Source organism: Typopeltis vanoorti, chromosome 3 (genome assembly GCF_054136105.1).
Source record: "Typopeltis vanoorti isolate ZY-2024b chromosome 3, IOZ_Tvanoo_1.0, whole genome shotgun sequence".
NCBI lineage: Eukaryota > Metazoa > Arthropoda > Arachnida > Uropygi > Thelyphonidae > Typopeltis > Typopeltis vanoorti.
Genome location: NC_143551.1, coordinates 34,304,037 through 34,318,580, shown reverse-complemented (window position 1 = coordinate 34,318,580; position 14,544 = coordinate 34,304,037). Strand labels below are relative to the sequence as shown.

General features: G+C 32.4%; 1 protein-coding gene across 2 annotated transcripts in view; it reads left to right on the top strand.

Moving 5' to 3' along the window:
- Positions 1-14,544, top strand: part of ebo (exportin ellipsoid body open) — a 292,683-nt gene that overhangs the window by 125,090 nt on the left and 153,049 nt on the right. For both annotated transcript variants that reach the window (XM_090415530.1, XM_090415531.1), the window contains one exon: positions 6,528-6,637. In XM_090415530.1, coding sequence (XP_090271656.1) covers positions 6,528-6,637 — 110 coding nt within the window. The remainder of the gene's footprint in view (positions 1-6,527; positions 6,638-14,544) is intronic.

Below are 14,544 nucleotides of genomic sequence, written 5' to 3'. Positions count from 1 at the left end.
ATTTATTTTATGCCTTCTTATATATATATATATATATATATATATATATATATCCTAAAAGAAAAGAAATTATTACGATTTGATGAAACATAGGGGGTTAAAGGGTTTTAAGATATGTTCTTTTTTGTGGTTATATCAGTTGGTTTAATTTTTTTTTTCTAGGTGTTTATCAGAACTTTCCAGATCCCTCTCCCCCCATTGTAGTGTATGGTATAAGAACACTACTATAAACAAACATATAATAATATACATGTAGCATTATTTCTGTGTAAATCCCTGAGGATTACAACATATAAGCAGATTTATTACTTAAATACATTTAAGTCTCTTTTATTATGCTGCTGCTTAACTACAAGGTAGTGTCATTAATACAGGATGGCCCATAAGTCACGAAGGAGAGTTTAAACATTTAACATGTTATTTATTAACTATTTTATTTATTTTTTTTATAATAAATATAAAACCTGAAGATATTTTTATTTTAGTTCGAAGATTTTTCATTGCCCACACTTCTAGAGCCACATTGGAACTCCTAGGGCACATTTTTAGCGAGCAAATAATTTAGCGAAGAATCTTCAATTAATTAGCTATGATGTTCTCTAGATCTAACAACTCCCGACTTCTTCCTGTTGGATTACCTGTAAGTGTATGTGAACTAGCTCCAGGTAATCCAACAGCTGAAAGAAGAGAAAATGTGTGCAGAAATTAGGATGCTGCAGCCAAAAGCATTAACAGCTGTCATAGAACATACTGTAGAAAGGACCCTTCTTTGTGAAGCTGAAAATTGAAGGCATTTACATTATGTGGTTTTTTTATCTTCTTCACGCATTAAATGTAATATCTGTTGCAACCAAGACTTCATCTCCTTTAATAGTATCTTATCTTTTTCTAGGTCTTCCTGTTCTTCTTATTCTTTGGTTTCCAACTATAGACTTCTTTTATTATTCTGTTGCTTATATTTCACATTGTTTTCTTATATCTGTATTTTATCTAATCTAGTTTTATTTACTATTTTTCTTAATATATTCATTTCACCTGTGTTTAACATTTGTCTTTTTTTTTTTTTTTTAGTGTCTGGTCTTGTTTCTGCATATGTCATAATAGGCCTGATTACTGCTTTAGAAATTCTGGTTTTTGTCTCTACTCTAAGATGTTTATTTTTCCATATTGTTTCATTCAAGCGTCCTGATATTCTTACAGCTTTTGCAACTTGTTCTCTGACTTCTAGATATAGCCTTCCTTTCCAGTTCAGTTGTATACCTAAATAATTGTAATTCATTATTTGTTCAATAATGTTCCTTCCAATTCTAATTTGTATCTTTGTGGTTCTTGTGATATTGTCATATATTTTGTTTTTGATTTCTTCACATTATATAATTTTGCTGCTTTATTAAATATATGTAGTAATATTTGTTACTGAGTTTCTTTTTTGCAATTAATAGTACATCATCTGCATAACATATAGTTCTTGTTATTCTATTATTTATTTTCACTCCTGTATTTTGTATTATTTCATCCATTATTATATTGAATATTGTTGGACTTAGTCTAGTTGTCTAATGCCACTACTAATTTGTATCTCTTTACTTATTTTTCCTTGTGTTTTTATTATACAGCTATTATCATATATTTCTTTCATTATTTGTATTGTTTTCTGATACTTTTCTTCTCTCCAATATTTCTATTACATCTTGAATTAATATTCTGTCAAATGCTTTTTCCAGATCTATAAAACATATAGTTTTTTATTGTATTCTGTTGTTTTCTCTATCAATTATCTCATTATTAATATTGCATCTGCACATGATCTATCTTCTCTGAAGCCTTGGTTGTTCATCTAATAGATTAATTTCCTTTGTTATTTTATTATTTAGGATTCTTGTTAGTACTTTTAATGAGGTACTTTAGTACTTTTTTTTTTTAAATATTGGCATTGTTATAGTTTTTTTTTTTTCCCATTCTGCCGGAATTTTTTTGTATTTATTATTTGGTTGTATAGTAAATTTAAACTCTGAATTATAATTTCTTTACCATTTTTTTTAATAATTCCTTATTGATACTATCTAGACCTGGTGAATTTGAATTTTTTAATTGTTATTTCAATATTTTCATTTGTTGTATTTATTTATTTCTTCTTGATATTTGTTTGTTTACCTAGTTCTACTTTTATTTCAACTGTTTGGTTACAAAGGTTTTTAAAAAAATCTAATGCCTCTGTTTCTACTTTTAATATTGGGATATATTCTGCTTCTTCCTTCTTTTGTATATTAATAAATCTCCCCTTTTGCTTTCTGTTTTCTTTTGATTAACTTTATTTGTTATTTCTTTATATTTGTTCCAATTATCTGTTTTCATTTGTAGATATTTTTGATATTTTTATTTCTTCGTTAAACCATGGAGTCCATCTTCTTGGTTTTGTTACTCTTTTTTTTTTACCCCTAATACTTCTGTTGCTATTTCAATTAAATTTGTTTTAAAAATCTTCCAGTTATCTTCTACATGTTGTTCACTGCTTAATGGGTTATCTTGAAACTTTTGTTTTAATCTATTGTAGTATAATGCTTTTATACCTTGTTCTCTTAATAATTCCACTTTAAATTTTATTTAGATTTTATTTTCACCCATTTCTTATAAGGTCTTATGTTATATATTAACAGATTATGATCACTTCTATTTCTGATCGGTGTATTACTTTGCTACATATAATATAATCTATTATTGATTCCTGTCCTCTTGTGTTTCCAAAAGTTATGCTATTTATGATGATAAAATGTATTCGTTATTTTTTAACTTATTTGCACAGAATTGTTTGTGTTTCTCCATTATTGTTTCTTCATTAAATTTTTGGATAATGCCATTTAGTGGTATATTTCCTATTCTTGCATTTAAGTCTCACATTATAATTAATTTTTCATTTAGTTTTATTTCTTGTATTATTTGTTATGAGTCTTCATAAAAAGCTTCTGATTTTTCTTTTCTTTCTGGGCATATACTGTAATTATATTTATTTTACCTCTATCTGTTTTTATCCTGACTGTTAATATTCTTTCGTTTATATGTTTATATTCTTTTGTGTTTTTGCTCCACTGTGTATAAATATATAGTCTTGTATATTCATTGTTCCATTTCCTTTTTTTTTTTTTTTTTGTTTCTGTTACGCTGCATAGTTTACGGTTTCTTTTGTCTATTTCTTGTGTAAGTTCTTCCTCTTTTCCATTAATCACTCTTACATTCCATGTAGCTAGTTTTATTATTCCTTATTATTTTCTTTTCTATTTCTGATCGATATCCACTTTTTCCATCCGATTCATGTTTGTCTTGGTTTCTCGAGCAGTATTATTTTACTTTTACCTCCAATGACAGGTTGCTATTCCAATCACCAGATGCCTCCCATGTTAGCCTGGAAGATTGAAGATAGCCTTCATGCCTATGGTGACCCTGCTGGAAGATCAAATTTCAAACATACTTCACCTAGATCTCCCATTCACCTCTCCACCACAATGAGGTGTGGGTAGGATTTAGAGAGGGTGGTTTTTCATAACTAACAAAAAAAAATTTTTTTTTAAATCTCCTGGTTCTGTATTTCATTATAACAAAAAAAAAGAAGAAAAATATTTAATAAACAAGTTATTAAATGTTTAAACCCTTTGTAACTTATGGGCCACACTATACTAAGCATACAATTGCCTACTAACATGCATATATTTTTAGATTATCTTATCATATAACAAAAAACATATTCCTCATTAATGAAATTTCAGTCAGTATTTATAAATACTGTAAAAAAAATGAATATAATATGTAAAACAATTAGATTTTTACTGGCCATCATTTTTTATTTTTTTTGCTACACCTTAAATGTTGAAGTGATGTGAAAGTTTTTTTATGTGCATATTTTTAGCTTTTTTCTGTTGTAATTTTGTTTTTAATGATTTCTGGTTGCATTTGTTTTTAATCTTATTTTTTATGTTGGAGTTTTTCTGATTCATAGTAGTAGTAGTAGTACTTTTTTTTTTTATTGTTGTTGGCACCATCTGATGAAAGCTAGAGGGTAGGATTTTGCAATGTTGAGATAAAAGTTCAGCAAACATACCTCCTATCCATTGCATGGCTTTGACAATTCTTCCTACATGTATGCATTAATATCAGACTCCTTCTAGATAGTCTGGTGGTATTTCAGCATGATTGTTTTACTAGCTGCTCAGGTCATCTTCTAATGCATTATCAGATTGTTCTATGTGTTGTCTCATGACTAGCTCTGAGATAGAACTTATGTAGAACTGATTTACTGTCTTGCTCACAAAAGAGAAAGTATTGGTTTATTTGTTATCAGGTTTTGGCGTCTACCTTATGATGCCCTACATGAATATTTAAGTTTTTTTTTCTAAACATGCCCACTCATACTTCATGTAAAGGAGGGTTCAGGGAAGAAAACTGAGATGTTATCAGAATATCAGCTACTTTAGCCTTTTAATAAGCAAATCACTCATATTCAACTTTCATGTGGCAGTGAAACATGACTAGTTGTCATTTTCTCTCACTAAGGAAGGTAGAAGTACTCGCTGTTCATGGAAGTAGTCATCACAATAATGCGAGATGGCTTAGCTGGGAGAGCCTATGTTATACATCACCAGCCCTATATTGTCATATTTCAGCATTTCAGGTCAAATATCATCCATTCCAGCTGTCTTCTGATATTTCAGGTTTTGAATATCTTGAACATCATATCATCCCACTTGGTCATTTTTGCCAATTTTTTTATGTTAATTTCCCTTCAAAGAATATAATCATTTGTGTGGATTAATATAAATTAGATAAATTAGTATTGTGTGGGCTGGAGATTAGATAATTTACAAATCTGCTCTAGAGACCAGACGTGATGCTTTTACAAGCCACTTAAGGTTTTTATTAAGTAGGGAGTAGATGGTGGTGGTAGTTTCACACTGCATGATGAAAATCATCTCTTACCTAAGATATTTGTAAATATCCATGCAACAATGAGATTTGAAACTCTGTTGAAGACTCTTTTCTCATCTAATCATGCTAGCAGACATCCAGAATATCCTTAGCTTTCATATTTTTGATTGTACTCTTTCTTCAATTTTGAAGGTTTCGTAACGTAAAGAATTCCAAAATTCTTTTTATGTTTTAAAAGAACGTTAAAGATAAATGTCATAAAGAACATAAGACTTAAAAAGTTTTCCCATAACTTTTATTTAGCTACTTTTGCACATCCTTTATATATTTTCTTTGTTGTCTAAGAGCATATGCTTCTCTACTAACCACTAACATTGTTATTTTTCTTTTATTTTTGCAGAATTTAAATTCCTTTCTTCATCATGAAGTTCTTGTTTTCTTTGCATACTTCACCATATATTCCTCTGGTGAGTCAATATTTTCTTCAGATTTCCATATGATCTTTTTTTTCTTTTTTTTTAAACTTTTTTCCTACTGTAATGGTTCACACTTTGAGTGCAAAGCTCTGACACCTGTGAGTTGTTTGACTTTAACATCCCCCCCACCTTCTCTGCAAACAGTCGCTTACTGTTTCAAATCCCCCTTCTACTCATGTTATGAACCAGTCTGAAGACATTAATATCAACAGTAACATATCAGTAAGATTTCTTTGTGTGAATTCTCCATGTGAATGTATGTATATTTTTATGTTGAAACAAAGTATTAGTGTCCATATTCAGGTCTTCAAGAACCATCATTTCCATTTTCTTGATATCATTTGTCCTCTCTGATCACAAAAATTACTTGCCTGCTAGACAATTTCATGGGACTATTGGTATAAATAAGTTGTTCTGTTCCTACATCATTCCTGTTGAAATTGGCTTCTTCCAATCCAGAAGCTTAACTTCATGTTCACTGTCAGGTATACCATACCTATTCTTTACTCATGAGTGTGTAATCAATCATTTTATATTATTTATAAGAATATTATCTGTTTTAGTTTTCTTAGCTGCAGTAATACCTGTTGCATCATGCTGGCGTTTTTCTACTTCCTCTGCTAGCTTCATTTTTGTTGAGACTGAAGTCAAAAATCAGGGACAGCTTGTGTAGCTGGATAGCACCATGCAGCAGTTGTCATATCTGTTATTTGATTGTAATATATCTGTAGTTTGATCCAATATAGAATACAGTTTGATTGACCAGTTTCTAAATCACCAGCTCGGGAATATATAATAGTGATGCATCACAGGAAATAAAGATACCACACTGAGTTATCAGCCCAAGTATGTTCTTCATATTGCTGACAAGCTGTGTGGAGGTCTCCTGTTGCTATCTAGCTTCAGTCCTTAAGCAACCTAGTTTTGTCTTTGAAGGAATAAGAACTGAATATGGTTTTTAATAATCAAGAAAGAAGCTTTAGCCAAAGTTATCTTTAGAATTAACTGTTTTCTGGGTTCACAGTTTAGTCATTATAACTGTTAGCATGCAAATCATTTTAATAATTACACTAACTTGTTCAAATTATTTAATAAATGATTTTAATAAATTAAAGTTTTATTTATTTTTGCAAGCCTACTCATGATGGTTTTTACTCTTGTCTGGACATATGGGGTATTTTTCTTGACTATTTAACAACAAGGTTGAAGAACAGACAGATGGATCAGACATCTATAATGGACAGGTAATGTGCATATACATAAAACTTCCAATACATTTTTAAATATATTCCATGATTTATTCTCGGTCTATGGTAATCACATTCCTTCTAAGCCAGTATCTAAGAGGAGTATGTGCAGAATCAGATTAAGTATAATGGCTTATATGACTGTTGACTATGATAATGTTATATATCGCAGTTGCTATGAATTCATTATACTGACATTTTGTATCAACTTTAAGGAAGGTAAATCACCAAATGGAAGGGAATACATGAATTGCATATTTAAATATACAAAACATAAAAAAAACTTACTTAATAAAATTTTGTTTCAGAATGATCTATTCATTCTTGAAACAAAACATCTTAATATGTTAAAAAAAAAAGTAGGAATAGATTTATAAAGTGATAGAATTAAAGTTTGTTCTACAAGAAAAAGTAAATTATGCAAAGTGAAGTAATTATTATTATTCATATTCCTTCAAGGAGTTTGAGGACTCCTCATCAAGGGGATGTGTATATCAGATCACACAATACTGAACTACATCTCATGTAAACATTCTTTGAAGGGTGAACTCACAACAGCCATTGATTACCTATTCTGCACACTCAATCACATACCATGAGAATAACCTACAATCTCATGTTTTCTAACCACACCCTTACTCAATCTCTAGGAATAGTCCCAAGTTTTTCCCCATCTCCCATGAGCTGTAAAAATCTGACATCTTTTTATGAGATCCCACTTATCAACTTATGTTTCTATAATGTCTCCTCTTCGTATATTACTCAGATTGAAGACCACACTCCCTCTATTTTCACGTGCACAATTTCATAAAGTTGATATCATTACAATGTACAATGGAAGAATAATTTCCTTACTCATTCAAGTTAGGTATCCTCTTCAGTATCATAGTTATCTGATGTAATGATTTAAGTCATCACTTCTGAGGTCTCCATCTTCATTGACTACTTGTAGTAAATTACCATTAATAAAATACTCTGCCTCAGAGTATTTTATTAATCCAAAATGCATAACCTAGCACTTAGTAACATTGAACTGATATTCATTGTCATTTTCCCATTGGACCAGTAATTGAAAATAAACTACAAGGATATAGATTACTTGTACATTTAATGTAACTGTAAAATAAACTTCTAGATGTTTAGCAGGTTCATCAGGAAGATTAACATACTTGGAGAATATACAGAAAGGTCTGAAATTTCTAAACACTTTAATGATATAGATTAGCCATGCCATTTGACATATCAATTAAGTCATTCATTGTTGTATATGGTTTTTAGTTGGTTACTGGTGTAATGGAGGTCTGATAAGTTGCATGGTCTTTTTCCCACTTGGTTATGAAGTATATTATACTTGGCAAGAGATTATATTCTTGTTTTAATCATTACCCAAGGGTAAGCAAATAAAGTGCGTATGAAGTATCTTCACAACTGGTCTACTTATATATAGAAGTAGAGCTAGCCTAATCTTGGATAAAGATTAAAACGAGAATATAATTTAAGTATAATATATTTTTCTTCACTTGATAATCAAGTGAAGAAAACTTCCTATGACTTTCTTTGATCCAAGTATTTTAACAATATGGTGATGCACCATACAGCAAACACTGCTATAATGAAATGATATGCATAACAAACTATGGAAAATCCTGGCCTAAGTCTCATAGAACTGCTATTTTAAGCTCACTATTAGAAACACTAAAATCTGAAAACCTTAATTAAAGTAAACTGAAATTCCCAGAAGATGTCACAATCATCAGATAAAGGAAGTGGTGGTGAACTATAACAGAAGAATATCACAGGAAATATAACAGAAGAAAATCAAAGCAGCACAGAGGGCATGTCAGGAAGTCATGCATACAGCAAACAAAATGACAATGAAGGAGTATAAGTGTAGACGATATGAGACATAGAAAAGAGCATAAAATGATAAATCTTGAATTAACATCTAAATTTCAGAAGGCTACATTAGTTTAAATTAATGTCACTTACTTGAAATCTTCATAATGAACTACTTGTAAATATGTGCAAACTGTAAAAATTTAGGTTTTTGCAATTATCAAAAACTGAGCTCAAAATCTCAAGAATTCTAAATTGGAAATTTAGAATTTTTAGATAGTCTTTCAAACACAAAGTGAGCTGCTATCCAGATTTCATAACTTTTACTTTGAAGTAAAGGCATACTGTGTGTTATGCAATATTTCTTTAATTTACATTTCTAAGAGAACAGTATCAATTTATGCCAGCTGTACATTTTGTCTCTTTCGCCAGTTGGGAAGCTGACATTGACACCAGCTGTCTGACTTTTCCCCTCATCTCAGGCTGACTAATCTAGAGTGATGTTCATCAATTCTGTTCCATTCCTCTTTGTAATTGAGGTGACCAAGTTGACAGACTACTGAGTTTCAGGTTGTTTTTGATTTTAACAGTATAGACTGCACATATTTAGTTTGTCATGAAAATTTCCAGTAAGTGACATTAATTTGAGCTAATGTAAAAATGACATGTTGAAATTTAAACATTAATTCTGGATTTTCATTTTTAATTTTAGTCTCTTCTGGGTCTTTCCTTTTTCATCTGTTATTTGCATTTGTACTTTTCATGTCATTTTGTATACTTTTATGTATAATAAAGCACAAATGAACATAAAAGATTTCCTATTTTCCAGACTACCAGAGGAATCCAATCTCCAGCTGCTGTATTTGCCATGCAGTGTGTTCCTGTTATGGCAAGACAGGTGATCCTAGTCGGAATCAGCCAGCTAGTGGGCTTATTAAAGATAAGCCCACCAACTTGCTGTTCCATAGCCCACATTCACTTCTCAGTGCAGATAGTGTTGGGTGGGGAAACTCTGACACTGAATTCTACCTCCCGCTTTGAGAATGTTTCTTCATCAAGTAAGAGCAAATAACATCAGTAACAAATATTCCATCTTTCTTCATTATTCATTTAACAGGTGAATATCTTATTTCAAAAATGACTATTTCAGAAGGGTAGGAACTTCTTTGTGTAACATCAATTTCTGGACTGTCTGTTACATTAACTCCCCTAAACTGAACTTTTCATGAAGAGTAACATTAGAGAAACCATCTCAATGTTTCTGAGAAGGAGATAAATTTCTCATATTGTTATTAATTATATTAAATATAATCTTAATTAAAAGATAAAAGAAGTGACAGGTATGTGGAGAACTCTCTTGTAGAATTATATCTTGTCATTCCTAGTATTGACCAGGAATGTTATCTTTACATTTAACTTCCTTACATCTAAAAAGTCCATGCAGTACCTAGTGGCTTTGTGCTTCGCAACCATATGCCTGGGGAAGGAGTGTCCTAGGTTCAATTCCCGTCGGCGACATGAGGCGCTTAGGGATCTTCCTCAGCCATAGCCAAGTTAGCTGGTTTTGGGTGTGGACAGCAGGGTTTTTTCCACCAGTTTATCTGGAATTTTTCATCCCACAAGCAGGCAAACCAGCCCTGTGAACACACAGGGTACAGTCATAGGATATAGTACAGCAAGGAAGGCAACGAGAAACCACCTTGCTATAGTCATTTCCCTATATATAGCTGCCCCTAAACAACCAATCAATGAAAGTTGATTGGTTGTTTAGGGGCGGTCTCAAGAGAATGAAAGTCTCGACTCTAACTGGATATAGAGCCTCACTTACCGTGTGAGGTTCTATATCCAGTTAGAATTGAGACCTATGATAATACTGTAATACTAGTAACAGTTTTGTAATACTAGTATTACAAATATTGTAATACTAGTAACAGTTTTTCATGTGGCAGTGAATTTGAAGCCGTCTGGTATGAGGTGGAATCTAACAAGATCAAATACATAGTGGGATGTTGTTACAGACCTGGTGGATTGGTTGAAATGCATCGCCAAATAAAGACGATGGGTGCAAAAAGAGCAACCATAATGGAGACTAATATTCAGATATTGATTGGACAGCAGTAAAATCTCATGAGAAGAATGAAACTGAATTTATTTAGCTGTTGCGATGACTTTTTCAAGCAGTAATGTGACAGAAGGAACTCAGTCAAAGAATGTTAGATTTGATTATAGTGTCAGGGTGTTTTCAGTTAAAGATGTAACTATTCTTCCTTCGGTTGGTGACAGTGATCATGCTGTATTCATTTGAGAAGTGGCTAAGTTTATGAATGTTCTATTCAGGAAAGGTTGCATGCTGAACTACACAAGCAAGAAATTATGACCAACTGAGGAGTATACTGAGTTCAGCACAATGATATTGATTGCTGGATGGGAAGGATATCAACAGTGCATACATAGGATGCATTTAAAATATACTCAAATGATGCAATATCAGAATGTGTCCCAAGAGTTCAAAGAATAAATAGAATAGGAGTCAAATGGATGTGTAATTTTATCAAGCAAGAGGTTTGTAAGCAAAGGATGATGCAGAAGGAATACCGTGTGCATAAGAGTGATGTCTGTTATGAAAATTATCAGAGGAGTCAGAACTGTTGTAGGGAAAGCTAAGTCTGAGTATGAAAAGAAACTGGTTATCTTAGGCTCTCAAGCTTAAGATATATAAGATAACTCTCAAGCAGTAGAGTTATTCTTCCATATTCATTCTTTCTTTTACTTGCAGCATATCAATAGAAGTCTTTGGGATTATGCTGCAAGTAAAAGAAAGAATGAATATGGAAGAATAACTCTACTGAATGCAAATGGTATGAGGGTGACAGATGTAGAAGAGATTGTTTAATGAGTGCTCATGCTAAATGCTATCAACCTGGTGTATGCTACATTGAGCTCACTGGTTGAAAAACTCAGATGTATGAGGAGGTATTATAGCTGTTGCACAAACTGTCAGAACTAGAAAGAGTCATGATTCCAGTTCATATCTATCACCAGATTAAACATCAGGAACAAAATCCAGAAAATGAATGGCAGATATTCTATTGATCCCTCTTCGATCCTAGATATGCAATTGCTCACCCAAAAGCAATTGTAGATATGCTCATGGAGAGTTTGCTGAAGCATCAGCACCATTCTCTTGAATTCCTGACCCTAAGAAGCAAATTAGAAAAACATCAGATTCTGTGGACTTTGAATGGTGTGAAAGATTGCAATGTCATTTGAGAAAGAACTAAAGCTACTTTACTTCAGTGACAACCAACTGCTCTATGAACAGGTGACATCCATTATGAGATGGTTAAAAATCTGTCACCATCCTCCATGGATCAGTTTCTCTACTTATTCAACAAAATTTTCTGTGAGAATGGATTTGTGAGATCCTAGCAAAAGGCAATTATTATTGCCTTTCCAAAGATAGATAGGTAACGATTCAAAAATACCAACAAATTACTGCCCAACTTTGACCAGCTGCTTGTGCAAGTTCTTAAAAAAAAAAAAAAAAAAAAAAAAAAAAAGGTTAACTCTCATATTTTATGGTATCTGGAGAACAATAGCTTTTTCCAAGATAGTTTGAGTATTCATTAGAGATTCTTTTTTTAAAAACATAAATATTTACTATTAGTTTCTTTTGACATAGAAAAGAATATTACACAGCTTGGAGGTTTGGCATGTTGAGTCATAAACCTCTCTCTGTTTATCAAAAACTTTATATTCAGCTGATCTTTGAAGTCTGAGTGAGATCAACCCTCCCTCAGCTCTTTTTTTTTTTTTTTAAGAGGAAGTCTTCCCACAAGGTTCTGTGTTTAAGTGTCATGCTGTTTGCTGTCAAAGTTAACTCAGTAATAGAACAACTTCCTCTGCCTGTAAGTAACGTCTTCTGTGTTGATGATTTGACTATCTTTTATCATTCTTAAACATAAATCATAGTGAAATAGTCACGGCAAGCCATTGACCATCTTTCAAGCTAGGTGCTTGTAAGTTTTCACCATAGAAGACTGTTTGCATTCCTTTTTACTGCAAACATGGTGTGTTCCCCTGGCCAATAATAAAACGAATGGTAATCCTAATTGCACCAGAAGCATCTTGGGAGTCATATTTGATAAACTGACATATCTATCTCATATATCATTTGTGAGATTAAATGCCAAAGAAAGGTAAACATCCTTTGCTCCATAATTTCCATCTCTTGAGCTGCAGACATGTTTATTGCTCTGTATATGTTGAGCACATATTCAAGACTTCAAGTCCAATGCTTCTGCCAAAGACACTTGAATGAGTGGATCCAGTCTACATCAGGCTTTTAAACTCGCATATTTCAATTATTACCTTTCCTAGTGTTTGTTTTGAAGTAAATGAAAACAACCTTTGTCATCAGCAGCTGCCCTTACAATATTCTATCAGACTATTCCACTTGGCCAGTGATTTTTTTTTTTTTTTTTGTTTGCAGTTCAGATTATGTTTCTTTGGGCTTGCAAATAACAAGCATTACTATAAGCTGCAGACATCAGAGTAGACAATACTGTACACCATTAAATATGCTACCACCATGATAATACAGTAATTACCTGGTTAGTGCTCAAGATATGTTCCTAGAACATGAGGTGTTAACCAAAACAATAATAAACAGGATCATAACATATTTTTATCAGATAGGTAAAAATACAATTACAGTATAAAAATGAAGTTTTTTATGAAAAGTCATTGTTTGCATTTTAGACGAGGAACCAAATGCAGTTTACTACAATGATGTGGGTGTTAAGAGTTATTTGTATTTCCTTCAATTTTCTCTCACTAATGTTCTTAGTAGCAGATATCATTTCAGAAAAACCTTGCTTTGCCTTGGACCTCCACTCATAGTCATGACCATTATCTATGAACTGGCATATGATCTGAGTGATTGTGGTGGTGATGTGGAGGAAATTAGTAATCTCTGTAGTAATGCCATAGATATTATGAATGGCTAGCATAATGTTTTTTGATGGATAGTTTATCTACATAGTCTATATTCTCACTACGAGCTTGCAGTGTAAGGTGGTAGTAGGCCTTCATATTTCACATTACTCCTAACCCATTGGTTGCATTAATGAAGTTAGACTAAATAAATGCTAGTCTTGATGCAGTAATGACTACTCTCAGAATTACCAAGCATGAGTGCTGTAATAAAACAACACTAAATGGACAGCATAAGTGAGGTGTTACTGTACTCTGATTTTGTATGCATTTATACAGATGGTCCAAAATCTCTCTCTCTCTCTGTCTTCATCCTATACAGCATATCTAATTAGATCCTGCCAAAATAGACCAACTATGCTGCTGTATTTAGATCTCAATCCACAATCAAGTAAAGTGAAGCTCCAGGTCCTTCAACTAGGTCAGTTCATCCCTAAGATACATCTGCTTGTTCCTTGTACAGATTACAGGCAGATTATTAAGACAAAGTGGGAACTGTCATTGCAGTAGAGAGAGAAAGAGAACAAGTATATATTATTGCACAGCACCTCGGTGAACTTCTAAGACTCATTGTGAATTCCATTCATTCACTGCTCTCCAAGTAAAAAATCTTGTCCTCAATCCTTGGCTAACCACACTCTTACCAAACTTCCAGGGATGACCTCTTATCCTGCCTTAGCCAAGTGCTGAAATTTTTCTTCTGTATTAATCCTATAAAATACTTTTTTTTAAGTGACTTGAATGGTTCTATCATATCCCTAACCACATGTTTTTTTTTTTTTTTTTATCAGCCAACTTTTGCATTCCACAAACCCTCAGTATATCCTCATAGGGTATTCCACAGACCACTCAGCATCTTGGCCACTCGCCTCTGGATCCTCTCCACCACTTCATCATCAAGAAACCTAGGTGACTAGACCTGAGCACAGCAATCTAGATGTGGTCATATAAGTGCTTTATAAAGAGGAATGATAACCCCCTTATCTCTGATTATTTTCTTCAATAACCAAGTAATCCTGTGAACTACCCTGGCTACCTTAGCAATATGTCCTTTAAACTTCAACTCTCTATCT